The 17,891-nt window shown below is 45.7% G+C and overlaps 1 protein-coding gene across 9 annotated transcripts; it reads right to left on the reverse strand.

Annotated features, from left to right (window-relative positions):
• Positions 1–69: 69 nt before the first annotated feature.
• On the reverse strand, positions 70–17,635 carry LOC120908487 (aspartic and glutamic acid-rich protein). Of its 9 annotated transcripts, none has more exons than XM_040319485.1 (6): positions 17,503–17,635; positions 16,493–16,826; positions 5,881–6,333; positions 1,771–2,580; positions 1,100–1,273; positions 70–815 (listed from the first exon to the last, which is right to left on the reverse strand). In XM_040319485.1, the coding sequence occupies exons 2-6, from the start codon at positions 16,535–16,537 to the stop codon at positions 747–749; spliced, it is 1,551 nt and encodes a 516-aa protein (XP_040175419.1). In that variant the 5' UTR covers positions 16,538–16,826; positions 17,503–17,635; the 3' UTR covers positions 70–746. The 9 variants fall into 9 exon arrangements, with proteins under 9 accessions (XP_040175419.1, XP_040175422.1, XP_040175420.1 ...); XM_040319488.1 differs by having other exon boundaries at positions 17,439–17,620; XM_040319486.1 differs by having other exon boundaries at positions 17,435–17,620.
• Positions 17,636–17,891: the final 256 nt, after the last annotated feature.

Genomic DNA, 17,891 nt, shown 5'->3' on the forward strand with positions numbered 1-17,891 from the left:
ACAAACCTTAGCGCTTTTGCTCGCAATTTTAATGTCATCATCCCAACGCACCACCACCACTCACCACAATCAAAATTCTTCTTTTATTTATTTTCACCGTAATTTTCCTTAACAAATGATCACTTTGTAATTGACTGTGATAGAGACTGAGAAATGGAGCAAAATCATGCGCAGACACACACACTTACGTCGATTGTTCTTCTGCTCGCATCGCACCACTTCCATGCACCATGCAAACGAGGAAGGATGAAACGGCTGTGATAAACTTAAATGCGATCTCGCAAACAACACTCTCCATATACCTACACACTTGGTAGAGGCAGAGGTAGTGGTCGATCGTTTTTGCTCTTTTCTTATCATGTCCCTCCTCTCGTTGGTCTCCATCAAAGGTGTGTGTGCGTGTTAACCTCACTCCCGGGCAAAGAGGAATTTTAAGCAACGCGCAGCAACCGGCCATTTTGATTTGAGACCATTTGTCAACTAAATAGTTTTTAAAAGTACAATAGTGTAAGATCGTTTGATTTCCATGGCTGCCGTAGCTCGAAGTATTGACGTTCTAAGGTTCCTGCAGAGGCGCCTGGTGGCCTGATGTCTTCTCGTACGAAATTTGATCACTTATCATATTGAAACAAACGATTATTACACGATGACGAACGATGATGATGATGAACGATGATGACTCGATTTGAACAGTGTGTGTCAGTAGATGGTTAGGGAGACTGGGGTTGTGACGCATCCGTTTGCATTTATTCCTCCTGTTCCTGTTCGGCCAGCATGGGATCGTCGGTGTCAACCAGTTTGCTGGAGATTTCGTCCTGTACACGTGGATCGGAAACAGATAGATTAGATTGGGATGATTCTTTGAGTGAGTAGACTTCAAAATACACAGAGAACTTGCAGTTAGGGACAACAATTTCATTCATTGGAGAAGCTTGGAAGTAAAACTCGGGATCTGTGATTGTAATCCATTAGTAGCTGAGAACGAGCATCATGCATTAAGAAGCCAGGTTATGTTGTGTGTACTTTCTTTTTTCGTTACTCTAGTTCTAAAAAAAAAACAACAGCTACACGAATTTCAATCGTAACTGAATGTCTGGACCTCTTTAGTAGCTTCCGGTTCGTTGTCGACTTCCTCCTCTTCGTCTTCCTCCTCCTCCTCTTTCGCCTCATCCATCTCGATCTGCTCCTGTGCATCTTCACTCTTGCCGGCCAGCGCTGCCGAGGCACGTCGAAGTTCCTGCTCCTCTGCGTCGGCCTCCATCTCTGCTGCGTCCTTTAGAAAGCACAACCGCACAACCGGACACATCGTAGAGAGGAGTACACCGTATTGGTTAGGTGATTCGGAATGAACTTATCATTATCAGAAGAACAACGATAAAGGCAATGGGGTAAGTAAAGCGTGAAAGGAAAAGTGGGTTAAAATTAAACACACACCAAGAGATTATCAGGGAAGTAAGCGAAAGTGTGTAGAAATTCAGGGAAGATGTGTGATATACAGTGAAACAGATAAGCCTCGAGAGAGTGTGGCCTCAGACAGGTGGTGGCGAAAAGGAGCTGGAAGAGCTGTTTACACATAAAAACTGGCTTGAGATATGTTGCGCACATTCGAAACGAACCGGGCCATATAAGTAAACAGTGACCATATTTAGAGTAGAATAAACAATATGGCGAAGAAGAGATAGAGCGACGGGGTAGCAGAGCGAAGAGCGAAGAGGTTAAACATCGCGAAACATTCAACACGTTGTAACGTAGCATCACATTCCGTCAAACCTCATCTTCATCGGTGGACGGAGATTCATGTTCCAGGGATGCTTTCGAGTCCCCAACGACCTGCTCCTGCTTCTTCTCTTCCTCATTTGCGCAGTCTGTTCTCCTTGTCTTAGTGGGGTTTTCTATTTGACTGTCCATTTCTGACTCCGATGATTCATCCTCATCCGTTAGATCCTCCTGTTGCTCCTCTACTTCCATCTGTTCGACATTGTTATCGTCTTGTTCATTGTTCTTTGTCACCGATTGGTTCATTACGATCTGCTGTTCAACAGCGGACACTGGTTCTTCGTTGACAACCTCTTCCTGAACATCATCTTCCTTGGGGTCTTCATGTGGAATCTCATCAACGACAGCAGAGTCTTCATCGGCTTTGTCTTCGAGATCTTCCTGGAGGTCAGCTGCTGGTTCTTGAGTGTCACCTACGCTCGCTTCATGTTCCATGGAGGTCATTCCTTCACCTTCAATGGTGGCGTTGGTGTCGTTGGTGACTTGGGGATCGTCATCGCTTTGTACCACGGACCCTTCCTTTGTCTCGTTTTCGATGGTTTGCTGTTCATCTGGATCATTTGAGTCAATTACAGCTTCTGATTCATCATCCTGCTTCTCAGGAGTGTCATCTTCTGCCAAAGCATCTTCTTTCGATTCCTCCGTCGTAACTTTTTCTGCTATATCCTTCACCTCTGTGACATCATCAGCAGTACTTTCACTCACTTCCACATCCTTCTTCTCTTCGTTCGTTTCAGTATCTTTCACTTCCTGTTCCGATTGCAGCTCCTTCTCCCCAGCCTCTTCCGGTGGAGCCTTTGCCGCCTAATTTCAATTGAATGTAGGTGCACAGCAGGTATTATATGGGTGTGTGCATGTGAGTTTTTGATGGATGAATTCGCCAATTTTGGGGTGCAACATCAGTGGGTAAGGTGTGTGCAGGGATTTTTTTTTCGATGGAAGGGGAAAAAACGAAATGAAACGTGATTATTCATAATGGAAAGGGGTAACTGTAATAATGTTAAATGACATCAAATCTCTTACAAACGGCGTCACTTGTATTAATCATCATCAGCTGGCGCAATTTCGAATATTCATTAATTGCATGATTCAGCATCAATTGTTGCAATCAAGCGCCTACATTACATCGAGAAGCAAAAGATTAAATTAATCTCACACTAGCAGAGAACGGAGCTCACACACAGATGGTCAAACGAAAAGCTGATACGACTTATCTGAATGATAAGCTCGTGTACTACAGTGTGTGTGTCGATAAATTTGTTAGACAATTCAACACGAAACACAAATGCATCATGCAGAGCACGGTAAATAGGAACAGTATTAGTCATCAGTCAAGATACCGATCGATTTTCCTTACTTTTATTTTAGACGCTAAAGCTAAAAAAGGTATAAATCTTTCGCTACGATGTATTTGGGGTGGTGAATGTATATGCCGCGCTGCTGGGGTGTTTTTGTTGTATAATCGCTTGTAATCGCGGGGATAGGCTTTTGCTTTTATTTCCTGAACCTTGTTTTCACCTCTCTCGTAGTGCTATAATCGTGCTCTTGCTAATTGTAATATAGTATATGTATATAATGAGGCCGAGGCATAATATTCTACTCAACATCTAACGAAGCGCATTTGAATTAAATGGGAACAAACCTGGGGTGCAAACTTTGCTTCTCGAAACAAAAAGGCGCTGGCTACACCTCTAAAAATGTGGATTCAATCCTAACTGTTGTCGCGTTCAAAGCGTTAATTACTTCCCCCCTTTGCTTTGCTTTTGATTTCCGGCTTTAGTTCTGTTTTATATTGAGCTAACTAACTCTTCTTCTGGGGGTAGTGTGTTTGTATGTACCGCGTCTGGTGTACGTGTGATACGTTTCGTTTTCAGCTTTGTAATGTAGTGTTGTTTACCCTTTTTTTCGTTCGTTCCCCTACTATATCGTTTGTTTAACTCAGTATTCTACCATTTCCTTATCGCTGCTTAGCATACAGCATAATAACACGCATAAGATAAAGTTACGACTTTACGCGCAAAATAAGAGATAAATTAATTTTGCAGAGCGCACAGCTCATTTGAGAATGTTTTGTTTGAAAATTTTGACGAATGTAATATGTAAATCTATGTGCCAAACATTACTTTGTAATCGTGAGCTCTCACTGAATGAATTATTTCAAAACTAACGCTGCCCGCTTCGCTCTTTCGGCTGATTATCGATGTAAACCTATTTGCTAACAAGAAAAAGGCGGCACACAAATGAAAAGGGAGTGAAATTGCACACTAGTTTTGAGGTATAAGTCATATCTCGCTACGCAAACTCGCTGCTGCTGCAACCAGAGATTGATTAATGTTCGCGCTCCGCTCTGTTCTAACTAACCACTGCTAACTCTTGCCTATTTACGCACAAACGTTCTTCACAAAACGCGCGCGCGCGCCCGCGCTTAACAGTTAGCATCGCCTACTACGTAGTGTTTCACCTTACTAATATACCGGGGGATACCGCGCGGGGTTATAGGGAATGGCTTCTATATTGGAGGATTGGGGGGTCTTTTTTACTTGCGCTTCTCTGCCGCATACGATGCTGTCATCATTAGCCGGTTAAGCGCAATCGGAAGCACACGCACAGGCTCCCGCCGTCCGTTTGCAAGAGCATGTTTGGAAACATGTCGAAATAATCCATCGTCACCATCGCACGCTGCTCTGCAGGTTTTTTTGCGGGTCGCGATGAGACTGGTAAAATAACTTTAATATATACGGTGTGTATGTGTCTTTTTAACTACGGGTTAGCTTTCCATCCCCATTTCATCGTGCGCATTGTGTGTGCTTATCGCTTACTTTGTTTGCAAAACAACCGCTAAACCCCACTTTCTGCTGGTATGCCCACAGGCCAGAGAGAACGTGACGAAAGGTGTACAAGGCGGGCACAGAGAAACTCTCTTGCATAAGGGACAGTTTGCTCGATGCCGTTGTCGCACAACAGCATTGCGAAACGGCTGATATCATTCAGGGCACAGTTGTTTGTGACCCGGCAAGGCCACACATGCAAAAAACAGGTGCGTCAATGCAAACAAACGCTAATGGAAGGACTTTTAACGCTTTTTTTTTGCCAAAAAAGTTATTCAAATGATGTTAGTTCCCTCATGCAGGATCAAACAGGGATAAACAAAGAAAGTCCCACTATGAGAGTCACTCAACCGATAAACAAAACCCCCCCTACTCTAATCCGATAATCTAAACGGAACCTTTTCCTCCTGACTTGACACAGGCTGGCCATTGCACGTGTTGCGCGCAGTGCCATTGCTACAGAACAATCTCTAATCCTTGGGCGGGCTGACCTCGGCAGGAGCTTAGACGATTGCATCCGATGAGAAATCGATCAAACGTTAAATTACGGCGCGTTACAACTTCCCTCGGAATCTACCCTCGGGACCTTAAATCTACCAAACAATATATGTATATGCGCGCACGCGACAGAGAACGGGAAAAGCTGGAAGAGTGTGGTGTTGTGTGTACTTTCATTGGATTAGAGTAGTGTGGCGTAGCAGCAGGATAGAGTTCGAGGTGCCACTCCATCATTATCAAGGTTACAACCGTGCAGAGTTGTGTGGAGGTTACCGTGTCGGCAGTGTTTGCTACCTGCCATGGAGTTTACTACTCTCTCTTGTGAGGTGTATGTTGTTAGTCTCTTATCTTTACTGCATTGGGCCTTCCATTTGGGGGGTGGAAGGTATATATGTTATGGAAGTTGCTAAGCTTGGAAGTAATGTTAGTAATGCTGTATAGTACAACAAATCAAATGTAATGTTCATTATCAAATTGCCGTTCGATGACGCTTCATATTTTCATACCGCATATTCTTTTGGCGCCCTAAAATTGGTAAAGCAACACACTAAAACGCAAATTGTTAGATAGGGCCAAACGCGCAAACAACACAAACACAGCACACACGGGAGAGCACACAGGCAGCGCGAGCGCTCGCTCGGGGGTGTTGTTGGGCGTGTTAAATTTTTGCTGTTTTAATTTGATTTTCTGTGCAGAGCGACTCCTGCCACACGGCCCTGTCCTCATGGGCCAACGGCGGACCGCTGCGTTACTGTCCACGCCTCGTGCTAACTCAAACCTCGTTCGCGCCCTCGGCCTCCGCTCCATCACCGGCTCCAGCACCGTTGTTGTCTTCAGTCTTGTTTTCTTTGTTCTCGTCCTCGTCCTCGGCGGCCGCGGTATTGGTGGCGTCGTCGTCGCCGGTGGCAGGTGGTGCTGTTGTCTCGTCGCCGTTTTTGTGCTCCGGCTCGGGTGCCGCCGGGGCCGCCAGCTTCAGGAACACCTCCAGATTGTCCACCTCGTTGGCCATGTCGAAGTCGTCGTAGTCACCGCAGTACTCGGTGTCGTTGAACAGCTGCGGGGGTAGGGCGTGCCGCGGGTTCGGATCACTGATCGTGCAGCCTTTGTGCTGGGCGTTCGTCTGCATAAAGTCCTTCTCGCCCTCCTGGCCCGGCTCTGTGATGTCGATCACCGTATACTCTATGTGCTTGCTGTCCATGATCATCGTGACCCGCTGTTGGCGCTTCTTCACCTGCAAAGGGGGTAGAAGAAGAGGAAGAAACGTTTCAGTAAACAGATAGGACGCTTATTTCCAAACATCAAGCTCAAACGCTGCGATGAATTTATTGCCTCTATTATATCCAACTGGGAAATCTATCAGCATTCCACTCGCATTAGGCAAATCTTCATAAGGTAAACGCAAAAAAAACACACAGGAACGGACATTAAAAATTGCCCTCCCGTTCAACATGTCTAGCCGCCGGTGTGTGCCTGAGGACGCAGGACAGGCGAGTGGCATGTTTGTTTGTATTTTGCATTGGCCAATCTACATAAGTACACTCATTAGTTCTGTCGTAAGTCGACGGTAGCAACGAAACTTGATGCTTGCAGCCAACGATCTTCTCTAGACGCTATTTTCCCGGTTGTGATACCCCCGGTAGGAAAGAGAGTACACTGATCTCATGTACTAATATTTCACGCATGTAGTACGTGTCTCACGTGTCATCACAGAATGTCCAACGGACTTAAACCGTCTCGCCTCGTTCACGGACATTCAAGCAATTAATCAAGTGCGGAAGAAATAGCCACACCAACTGGTGGCAATGATGATGAACTCTCTTTGGCAAACTATTTTACGAAACATTTCTTCAAATTCCGGTTTCAGAGTGATTTCAAGAGCCGAGAATAGATTTCCTAGAAGAGCTGTCTACACATAGGGAACAAAGATCTTTAAGATGTCCCATTAAATTAAGCAGCACCTTTATGTCTGGAGTCGAACGACCTTGCCCTTCTGCTTGGACGACATCTTGGGATATTGAAGATCTTCCTGAATTCCTTTGTTTTTCTCCCTTTTAGACCCAAATAATGTCTTTGTTTACACGCTCACCAATTATCTTTGTGGACATTCCGACGACCTCATCTGATCGCCATGTGTGTGTTGTCACTACTACACTAAGACACTACGACACTAAGTTGTAACATCACTCTGGTGCTAAAATTAGTACAAACAACAACCTCATGTGTGTGACTGTTTCTCTTCCAATAGACTTTCCAAGTGTCACAAGCGCTTTTACGTTTCCGTTTGCACTTTCCACTAACATTTTGAACCCATTTCCCTGAGTGCTGCAGTTGGCTGCAATACAGTCACCCAACCTGAAGACCTTGCCGGTTGACTTGTTGGTCATTTCGAATCACACGTTTGAGGTAAGTATTCCATAAAATAAATTGACAAGGTCCCAATGATGGCCTACACAGCGCACATTACACTAACCAAGTGTCTAACCGCAAACCAATTCGACATGCAGATCAACCATAAATAAACCAAGCGTGATGCTCCAGATAAGTATCGACGTGATCTTCCACACGATCAACATCGTTCAATCGACTCGCTCCAATCGACATGGGGGAGATCACCACATAATCCACCCTCTTCTCACTAGCTCAAGCTACAAAACCATCCTGCTGCACCATGCTGTAATGTGCAGATTTATGAGCATAATATTTTCATTCACCTATTAATCCTACACAGTTCCATCACTTCTGCTTTCCCTCCTTGCGAGTAGCATTTTCTCGCTACCATTACCTCCTCCATGCCGACAACACACACGTTAGGTTTTCAAGCGCAAGGAAATGCTATTTTTGCATATCATCTGACTCGGTTCTCCGCGGTTTTCCTCCCACCTTCGGAGGGAAAAGGAGAGGGAACGGGCAAACATTTCATTCAATCATTTCCCATCACTCACAGCTGGTAATTGCTACACACGACGCGTATTCTTCCTCTTCCTGGCGGGTAAAACTCGGCAAAATACAGATGCAGAGGGAGAGAGAGAGAAAGAGAAAGGAAGAGCACGATCGAGCATCATTGCACCAGGTTGGGGGAAAATTTAGGATTTCCCTCTGTGCTGTTTCATAATTTCTGCCCCGTTTGACGAACCTTTAGCGCGTGGCGCGGGAAGAAAATTCAAACACCCAACACAAACACCAACACGCTGGTGTCGGGTGTGAAGGTGTGTGTATGTTTGCCAAATCACTAAAAATACAGGAGACAGTCCTCGCTAGCATGTCGTCGTGGTTTTCGTTCGACTGTAACATCAGAAGCGCGCACCCACAAGAAAGTATGGCTGATGCTGTATCGGTGCAAACAACACACCCAACACACAGCAGCCACAGTATGATCCTAGACGATCATAACACAAACAACATCGCTGTCCGGCATGAACTACATACATCTGTGTGGGTCTGTTTGGTGAGCGAAAGGGGAGGGCGATTATTTAATTCAACTCTGTGATGTGATGGTTCCGCTGTGACCATCATCATCATCATCATATCGCCCCACGGGGCCATCGAGGATCGCGCGCGCAAAACACCACACGCAAGCAGGGGTGATAGATAAAATTAGATCTTCGATCTTCTTTTTTTGTTGAGGCGAGGACAGACACGACCCAAGAAGAAGCATCGTACTACAGAACGTCCACAACTGAAACGGAAGTAGCGTGTCGTAAGAGGATAAACGAAAGAAGGAAGAGCGGATCTTCATCGGAGCGCAGATACCGATCGAGAACGAGCTACACACACCACGACGGGTTCAAACTTGTTTGTTAATGTTATTTTGATCGCGATCGTGATTCGGGACAGCGATAGATATCAACAACAACAACAGACATGCGTTGTGTACTTTTTCGTTAGAAGAACACCATTTGTGCAATGTTATTACCAGTGTCGCAAATATTTCCATTGTCACATCGTTCACTTTTAAATGGACCATAAACTCAACATCGGACACAGCCAAAACGGTTGATACAGCTGCACACACCACAATGCATTTCTTCATCCCCATTGTGGTGATTTATGGCCGTAAATATGGCCCCGTAACGGTCCGTTGAAGGTAAACCATTTAGTGGCCCAATTCTGCACGTTATAATCCCAGGGCGAAGATGACTGCTAGAGAACACCCGCCAGTGGCATGACTAAATCCTTTGACGGACACATGCCACACTCGTTAAGCGTTTCTCACCCAGAACGCACTAACCGTCAATCGAGCAGCAAAATGGAGGTAAAATATGGACTCATTTTTTTCATCATTGCTCATCAAATTTGCAAACCAACTGACCTAACCAATTGTACCCTCTGTGCTTAGGTAGCGCATAAGACAGCTCTCATTTGGCGAGGCGAAACAACCCTGCCACAGCGCAAGTATTATCTCATCCGAGGCGTTGATATTTTTAAGAGAATGTTTCACGATCACACGATCACCACCGATCTCTACCACCCTTCCTATCCCCTTCCGGACGCACTTTTGCGGAAGTGAGGAAGACACAGTGTTGCTAGAAGAATGAGGAAGCGAACTCACACGCTTCACACCGTCAGCCCTGACATTAGGTATGCGTCGAGAGCAATTATCTCGTCAGTTTTGTCGCACATTCGCACAAGCTTTCCTCTCTCCCATCCATACAGAGTTACAAACACACATCAACGATCGTGTCACATTAACACGGCAAAAAAGCAGGGTGTGTGAGATTCGCACAACCATCTGGTGCGCCGCCTAGCGGCCGCCGTTCTGATGTGGTATTTAAAAGTCACAAATTGTAATCGAACTCGAAGCGTTGACAGTAACATCTCTTTTCTTGTTGATCCTGATGTTTGTGGAGTGGGAGAGTTTGATTGATCTTGGAATTAACAACATAGAACACAATTGAAAACTCCTAGAATCTCATGAAAGGTTAAGTTACGCTTTCACCACAAGCATAACATGTGTAGTAGAACGAATTTCTCTTGTGTACTAACAACCAATGTCAAACCCGACAGACTCTGCTACGAAGCAACCCCTTGGCTGTTCTTCTCACGGATCATAGACATCCGACACGGTCAGCGACCAAAGCCGCAATCAAGAAGATGATCATGGTGAAAGCAGCGACCACTATTTGTTAGGCTGCACAACTACCATACCATACGAACATCTGCCATTGTAATACATCATCCTGAGGTTGAGGAGCTCTTGTGGCCCATGCAACAACAGCATAGCACACTGCACAATGCATGCGATTCTGGTCGCGCGTTAAATAATGCTCATTTGTTTACATCATCTGAATGCGGCGATAGAAGAAGCAGCATAGAATATCAAAGCGTGTCTCTGCTGATCGTAATTCCTCCCGTCTCGATGATTGAGCTATGGTGTAGCAGGTGTTTCGTGTCGCGAAGATCACAGATCAAACCACGGGGGGGCGGGGATCGCACGTGTGCTGCCGATCAGGTGATGATCTTCAGCCGTGCAAAACACACAGGTATGTCTGCTCTCACAAACTTTATGTAGACTTCGATATCCCCATCTCTCGCTCTCTCTCTCAATCTAATTCTCTCTACCTCTCTTACACACGTGAACTAGGGCATTGCACTTGAGATGCGAAATTCGATCGCGAAAGGGTCAATGGCCTTTCCGCGGAAAGTGGAGGGGGGGGGAGAGGCTTTTCGCTCATGGCCATCTTCATCTCGCGCACCCCCAAACGAACCCGACAGTGGCGTCAGTCTTCACGCCTCACGGTGTCACGTCACAGCATGCGCCAAAGATGTTGTGATGCCCCACGCCGCACTCAGTTTATTGAGGTTTTGAGGCATTGCGGAGACGCAGGAATGCGCGTTAGGGCGCCAGTTAAAGTCGTCGCTCAGCTACGAATCAATCATTTTAACTGTACAATCAATTGTTGAACAATTGGTCTGTTGTTTAAACACACTTTCGGTCGTGTTTCGCTTTCGCAGTGACTGGCGATCTGTGTCTTTCGGCGAGGATCTACGAGGATCGTTATTGACTATAGCAGCAGGCTTGTTTATTACAAACAGCAGCATTTTCGTCTCGTTACATAAACCTGCTCATTGTCAAAACAGTTCTTCTGTCGAGAATGTTTTCTCGTCTCTCGCAATAAATCTTAATCGTTATCATATCTTTCGCTAGGAAACAGTTTCTTCTCCTTTCAATAAAGCCAACGAAGGAAGCGCGCAGCAAAAAAGCACAAAAGAATGCCGAAGAATTAACATGTCCCCAAACTAGCATTTCTATATCTGCGGTCTCGGTTAATTGGGAAATGTACAAATTATTGTAGTCTTTGCTCGTGTTCGCGCTCGCCCGAAAAGCAAACACACCAACGACGACAATTAACGACAACGACTGATACCGATCGGAATGTGTCTCTCGCATGCTGCTTCAACGACGATTTTAAGCCGTCCGACTCGGCAGAGAGCAAGGGAACCGCATGATGTTATTCGTTTTTTTTTTTTTGCTACAATCACAAGTTACAGTGCCAAGTGCGCAAACAGGGGGTACAACACACCTTTGGGTCTAGCTTAAACAAGATGTTTCCCCCCTTCTTTCAAGAATAACAGCTCATTCTCGTGTGTGTGTTTGTGTGTGAGGTTCTGTTTTGGCTTCGCAAAAGGTCTGTGTGTTTAAATTTCGCCAACTTTCAAGGACACCTGTAGGTCTCATTCGCCTGCTTTTAATGGCTCACGATCACCGTTATCGACACATCCGTCAATGAGAACAGAGAGAATAGAGCTCTCCTTTCTTCTGTCTTGCCCTGATCACTGATCACCACTTTCGTTTTCAACAGAACCAACAACAACAGCTCGAACGGTTGTGCTTTCTCGCAAGGGGGATCGGGTGTCGAATGACTTTCTTTCCACCGTCGTCCGACTGATGCAATGCTGCGGTGCCGCCGTGTGTGTCTATTTATGTGCGAACTGTCCACCTCAAAGCAAGTGGCTCCGCCACCCGGTCACCTTACACCCGAAAAGTGCTCGGTGAACACATTTCAATCTGCTCTTCGCAAGCATTTTAATGAATAACACACAAACCCGAAAATATTAACACCGGCCGCTTTCGTTCGGTTAACCCCCGGGACTGTGTTGAAGCCGGCTTCCCGGCGATCATCGGGCGTTTTTTGGCCGGTGGGCGAGGAAGCAGGGCAATTAAAATCAAATTATCTAATTTGCTCACAGTCTCTTTCGAAGTTCGCAAGACGCCACCCGGCGCACACGCGTTGGCTCGGGACGAACATGCGTAAGATGGGTTCGGTTTGAGTGCATACAAATAGCACGCACAGCCGTGCGCACACACATTCGCGATGAAGCTATACCGTACAGAGTTTGTACGTGCGTCTCCTGAAAGCAAATAAAATTAGCTAACAAAATAAATCATAAAACACTACTTCTTTGTTGGTTTTAAATTAAATAGCACCCCGGTAACGGACATACAAACGCACACACATCAAAAGCGACCAAAACGAAACAAGAGACTCTCCCTCTTTCGGCAACAATGTGTTACAATGTTTGCTGAGCGATTCGGTTTCCTAAGCATGTTAGATATGCAACGTTCATGCTGTCAACGAATTCGACGTGGGATGTTTATCGCAAAGCAGTCGTTTCGCACTGAACCATACTGAACACAGCTTAGCAGCATAGTCATTTGGCCAAATATAGAAGCGATCTTCTCGCACTGCCAAATCCGTTCCAATGCAACATAAAAGTGGTGGCACGTCGATTATAAAAGGTTGAACGGATGCTCGAAAGACGTTCTCCTTGAACGATCAATCCACCCGTTTGGTTGATGGGGGTGGCCTTGACTGATTCTTTATTTGGAAACCACAAGGAGAGAGAAAGAGAGAAGAAACACTCGCATCTCTATTTCGTAACTCCGGGTCAGCGTGACAGCGTGTTTTTTGCCGCTTAGTGAATTCTCAAAGCTACAAAGATAAGCAAAAGTACAGTTTCGTCAGTTTGCAATGATTTCTTCCCACATAAAGAGTGTAACACAACACCTTTATAAAAACATCTAATCTACGGTTTCAAAATAAAACCATTTTTCAAACGTTTATCGTCTCAAAGATACGAAGCATTTCCACCCTAAATGTTTTTGCAACACATTGCACGTAGTTGTCCATCTGAATCGTTCGCTTTCGCTGCAATATTTACTTTATTTCGTGCCTTTTAGTTGGCACATGTTTCAGTCGCCATAAAACAATAAATACACTCAAGCTCAGCTCAGTGGATAGCGACAGCAGAATCATCGCCATTGAAGGTGCTTTTTGCATTAACGCTACTTCGTATGAAGCGATGGACAAACTAAGTCTCTGAGTAAAAACGGAGCTTGAATTCCGTACGAAATATAACGGTCTATTTTTCATAGCTACATCCCAAAAAAAACGCACGAAAACAAATCCCTCTATTCCCCCTAATTGCACCTACAGAAAAGAATGCTTTTAACAAAAGCACTGCCACCGCACACATCAGACACATTATTCCTGCCGCAACCCTTCATTGCACACTGAATTCGATCAAGCTAAGTGAGCCGTAACGCACGGCTCGTGGACGGGAGATGCGATCATGCTTACTCTATGCCACACGGACCAGTCATTCCGCTTGAATAATGATAAGCCCGTCCACCTCACGATACGGTTCCATCCGTTCTCCATCGCGCAGGCAGGCAAGATCAGTCTACCAAAACCAAACTGGGCCCTCGCCGGAAGAGGTGATCGCTTTTGGGGTGGTAGGTGGGTTTTGTGCGACGACCCAACCGACACCACCGCGTGTGCTGCACATTTATTGCACACTAATTAGATGCATTATGTACGCGCCACCGCTTGCCGCACCACCGCCACAATCGAATTGTGTTTTCCCCCGGAGTGCTGTCATTTATGCTGCCGGTGGGCACCTTTCGGGCGCAACAATCGCTCGCTATTCGGCGGGCCATGACTGAATGACTAAAATATAAGAGAAGATAAAATGTTAAAAAGTAGAACGAAACTGAGATCGAAAATTAATATGAATTTTGTTATTCCTTTTTCTGCTCAGTACGGTCCCGCCAGCCTGTAGATGGGAACATTCCAAACCCTCTTTCAGCTTATCTGAGATGTTGCCCGGGAACAAACGAATCCAATGCGCCTGTGAGCTGCATAGTACGATCAGTAGAGCTGCGATTAACACGCAAACAGATCGCGCCATTAAAATTCATCCAACGGGCAGCAGTGTGCTTGACTTAAAAAAGCTTTACTATCACGGCCCATATATTCGATTGGCATTGCCTGCCGAGAAATTTTCTACGCTGGTTCACGTTCCAATCTTCGAGACAGAATGCAGCCAGTTAGAATACATATGGACCCATATGCGGGCGTGTGTGTGTGTGTGTATTGAAACTAACGGGAACACCATTTTTGCCAATTATTATTTTGTGCCAAACGAAGCGAACAGTGCGCGGCGCGGCATAACTCACACAGAGTGCAGCGGCGGCAACCATGGGCAACCACAGGCCAACTTGAATCGGTTAGTTGAACTTTATTTAATGCGTCATCCTACACGCCTTTACCGTACGACAGGAAGTGGCTGTAATGGAATAAGAGAAAATAAAGCGTAGCGTTGACTGTGTTTCATTTGGACATAAAACGGGCAGCTAAAATGAAATTATTTTCCTTTCTCAGTAGCCCCAACCCTATTTGCTCTGCTGCCGTTTTGCACATCGGATAAATATTTCAATTGCAAATAAACATCCGCATGCTGGCGGTAGACACTCTCTTACACGGTTGAACTTCCGTCCTTCGAATGATCGTGTCTGCATCGATCGTGCCACTCTGCACCTGAAGTGGGTGAAAGAAGAACCTTCTAAATAAATATGGCACAGGGACAGGGCAGCAAGTGAGCATACAGATGTTACATTTACAATGTAACGGAGCAGCAGCAGCTTCGTCTGCATAATTAACGCATGATAGCGTCACACTACTGCTCACCCATCTGCTTCCATGTTCAAGCTTATCGGCCACTTATTGAACACTTGAAATAAATGGATTCAAAAACAACCTCGCTAATGAGCTAATTGACTGGAGTGGTTCAAACCCCGTTTGATAAGAAAAATATCAATCCAAGCCCCTCACATTTCCTGTGCCATTCCAATGCACAGACAACAAAGATAACTGCTACAGTTGTAAGCCCTTCCCTTGTCCTGCTGTGGTCTCGTTTTACCCCGTAACACGGCAAACGCATTGGGGTGTGTCCGGGGAGTTCAACTTAAATGTGAATCACTGATTAAATTAAATCCAGCTCCGTGGATGCATCGGGCGTATCAAACCATGCGTGCGTTCTACCCATTCCTCCCTCTCTTATCGCTCTTGGAAGCATTTTTTAAAGTTTGTGTTTCAACTCACAACTTCTCCAGGGAATTAGTACAGAGCATTCTCGACGTCTTCGACTGCGCTATGAATCATAGGCTGTGGTCCCTTCCTAAACGGTGGACGACAAATCGCCGATGCCAGTTGAAGCAAGCAATTCCTCGATACGTTACAGCGCTTTATGGAGCCGTTCCAGCAAATGTTTGTGTGCTTCAAACGCATGACGACAAAGACTCACACACCATACGATGACTGGGCCGGGCAGCTAATAGGGATGGGAACTGATGCATGACATCATCCATAGGCCACAACACACCATTTCTCCGGGCTGTATGTCGCCCGGAATGCGCTGTATGATTCCCCAAATTCTGGTCTGAGTCTTTTTTCGATTCGAGAGGAACATCAAAGTTGGCTTCGAAATGCATTTTCATGTTGGAATGCCGTTGGAATCACGGACACCTCATGGGCTCTTTTGCACCTAGAGCAAAGAAGACACACCGCGCTAAGGAAGCAAGTTCAAGTACCGCTTCTTCTGACCATGTAGGGGTGGTTGGGCCGGTTTCTAATCGCGTACGAAGCAAACAAACGGAAGTTAATCAACTTGCGCCCTCCCGCTGCTGTTGCTTGTATCATTCTGTCTTTTCTTCTCTTTCCTTGTTAGTTGCTTTCTTTCTCTCCCTTTCTTTCTCTCTCTCTCTCTTTCTCTCTCTATTGGGACGGGAGATTTTTGCTCGCTTTTCGGCTTACCAAACACACAACACACGGCGTGTTGTATTTCTTTTTTCTATACGCGATTATTTATAACTGTTACACTACGGTCGCTAGAAACAGACAGAAACACATACATACACCGGGTGCCGATACACACTTGCTTGAACCATATAAAATTGAAGCATGCCCATCTATCCCGGGCGCGGTCGGGTGGGATACCGAGGGGTGGGTGTTGGTTCACTCCCCGTTCATGGCCATGGCCAAGAGAAAGAGTCGAGATCCCGTGTACTGCGTCTCCCCCCATTCGCGTATCCTTCAGCTCAGAGCACTTACCTCTTTGTTGCCGGACATTCCACTGATGTACACTTTGATAACCATTTTGATGTGATTTTCCTGTGGCTGCTGTGTGGAATTTGGATGTGTTGTGTCGTCGGCCGCACTGTGACGGGGGATGCTGCTGCTGCTGTTGCTCGAGACGGTTCTTTCTTTGCTTACACACTCGGCACGTTCTTCTAATTTCTTCACTCACACTAAAGGACTCTGTTTTCTTTTCTTTTTCTGTCCGCTCGTCTCAAGCGGAACGCGCACTTTGCCTTTTTTATTTCTACCTTCTCAAACTCGGATAACTCGCAACTCGCCAAAGTGCACGCACTGTAGTCGTGAACCGCTAGAGGGAAGGAAAAAAGAAGAATAAGCACACAGGCGACTAGGCACACAATCAAATCACTAACGACCACCTTCACCATCACCACCACCACCACCACCTGCTAAAATGGAATTTTGGAAAGATAAACTGCACCAGCCCGAGAAAGGGGTTGAACTGGCAGAGCTCCCCTTTTTGGGGATGATAAATATCGACAGAAAATATGAATGCTATCTTTCCAAGGACAACACACACACATACACACACTAGATCACGCATTCCACCGAAAGTGAGAGACGTTTGCGACAAGGAACACTCCGGGAAGGTTGCTACGGAACACACGAAAGGATTTTTTTTTGGTACAGAGAAACCAGTAGGCGTGAAGGGACGCACCCAAAAAGACAAGAAAAGTCCCTGAAATAATTGTTAAACACCCCTCGAAAGGTCGCTCCACACATACACACACGCACTCTTCCGACCCGGTTCTACGAAACAGTGGGGGGGGGGGCGAGACAAACGTTTTTGATAAAAATCTTCCGACGTCGAAGAAGAAACTGCAACAATAACGCCGCACCAAGGCTCTATCGGTTTCCTCTCGGACGGGATATCTATAGATTCTTCTCGATACACACACACCACGCCTCAATATGTGCGTTCCCTCACTGGGCGGTAGATCCCGCAAATCGGTATAGATACGCACCACAGAGTTGGATGCTTCGGGTGCTCTTGACTCGCTGCTACTTGCTTGGAAACTCGTCGCGGGCGGTTTTCTTGAATGCCGTCGTACCGGACCAAGTTCTGCAATCGAATGGAAAATCACCGAAGGGGCAAGCAAGGAAGGGTAGAGGAAATAGCACGCAAGGGGATGACACTCTTGACATGAGCCCTAACACGTCAACGCAGATGAAGCGCTTTCAAACTGACCGTTGCCTTTTTCCATCGCAAAACGCTTATAAAACATAATAAAAAGTGTAAATTTACTTGTTTTTATTTTGATTACTTCTCGAAATTGGATTTATATTCTGCAGTTTCCATATTTTCTGCAGATTATATTTTGAAATTGCCTTTTTTCCTTAATTAAACGATGGT

Source organism: Anopheles arabiensis, chromosome 2 (genome assembly GCF_016920715.1).
Source record: "Anopheles arabiensis isolate DONGOLA chromosome 2, AaraD3, whole genome shotgun sequence".
Classification (NCBI taxonomy): domain Eukaryota; kingdom Metazoa; phylum Arthropoda; class Insecta; order Diptera; family Culicidae; genus Anopheles; species Anopheles arabiensis.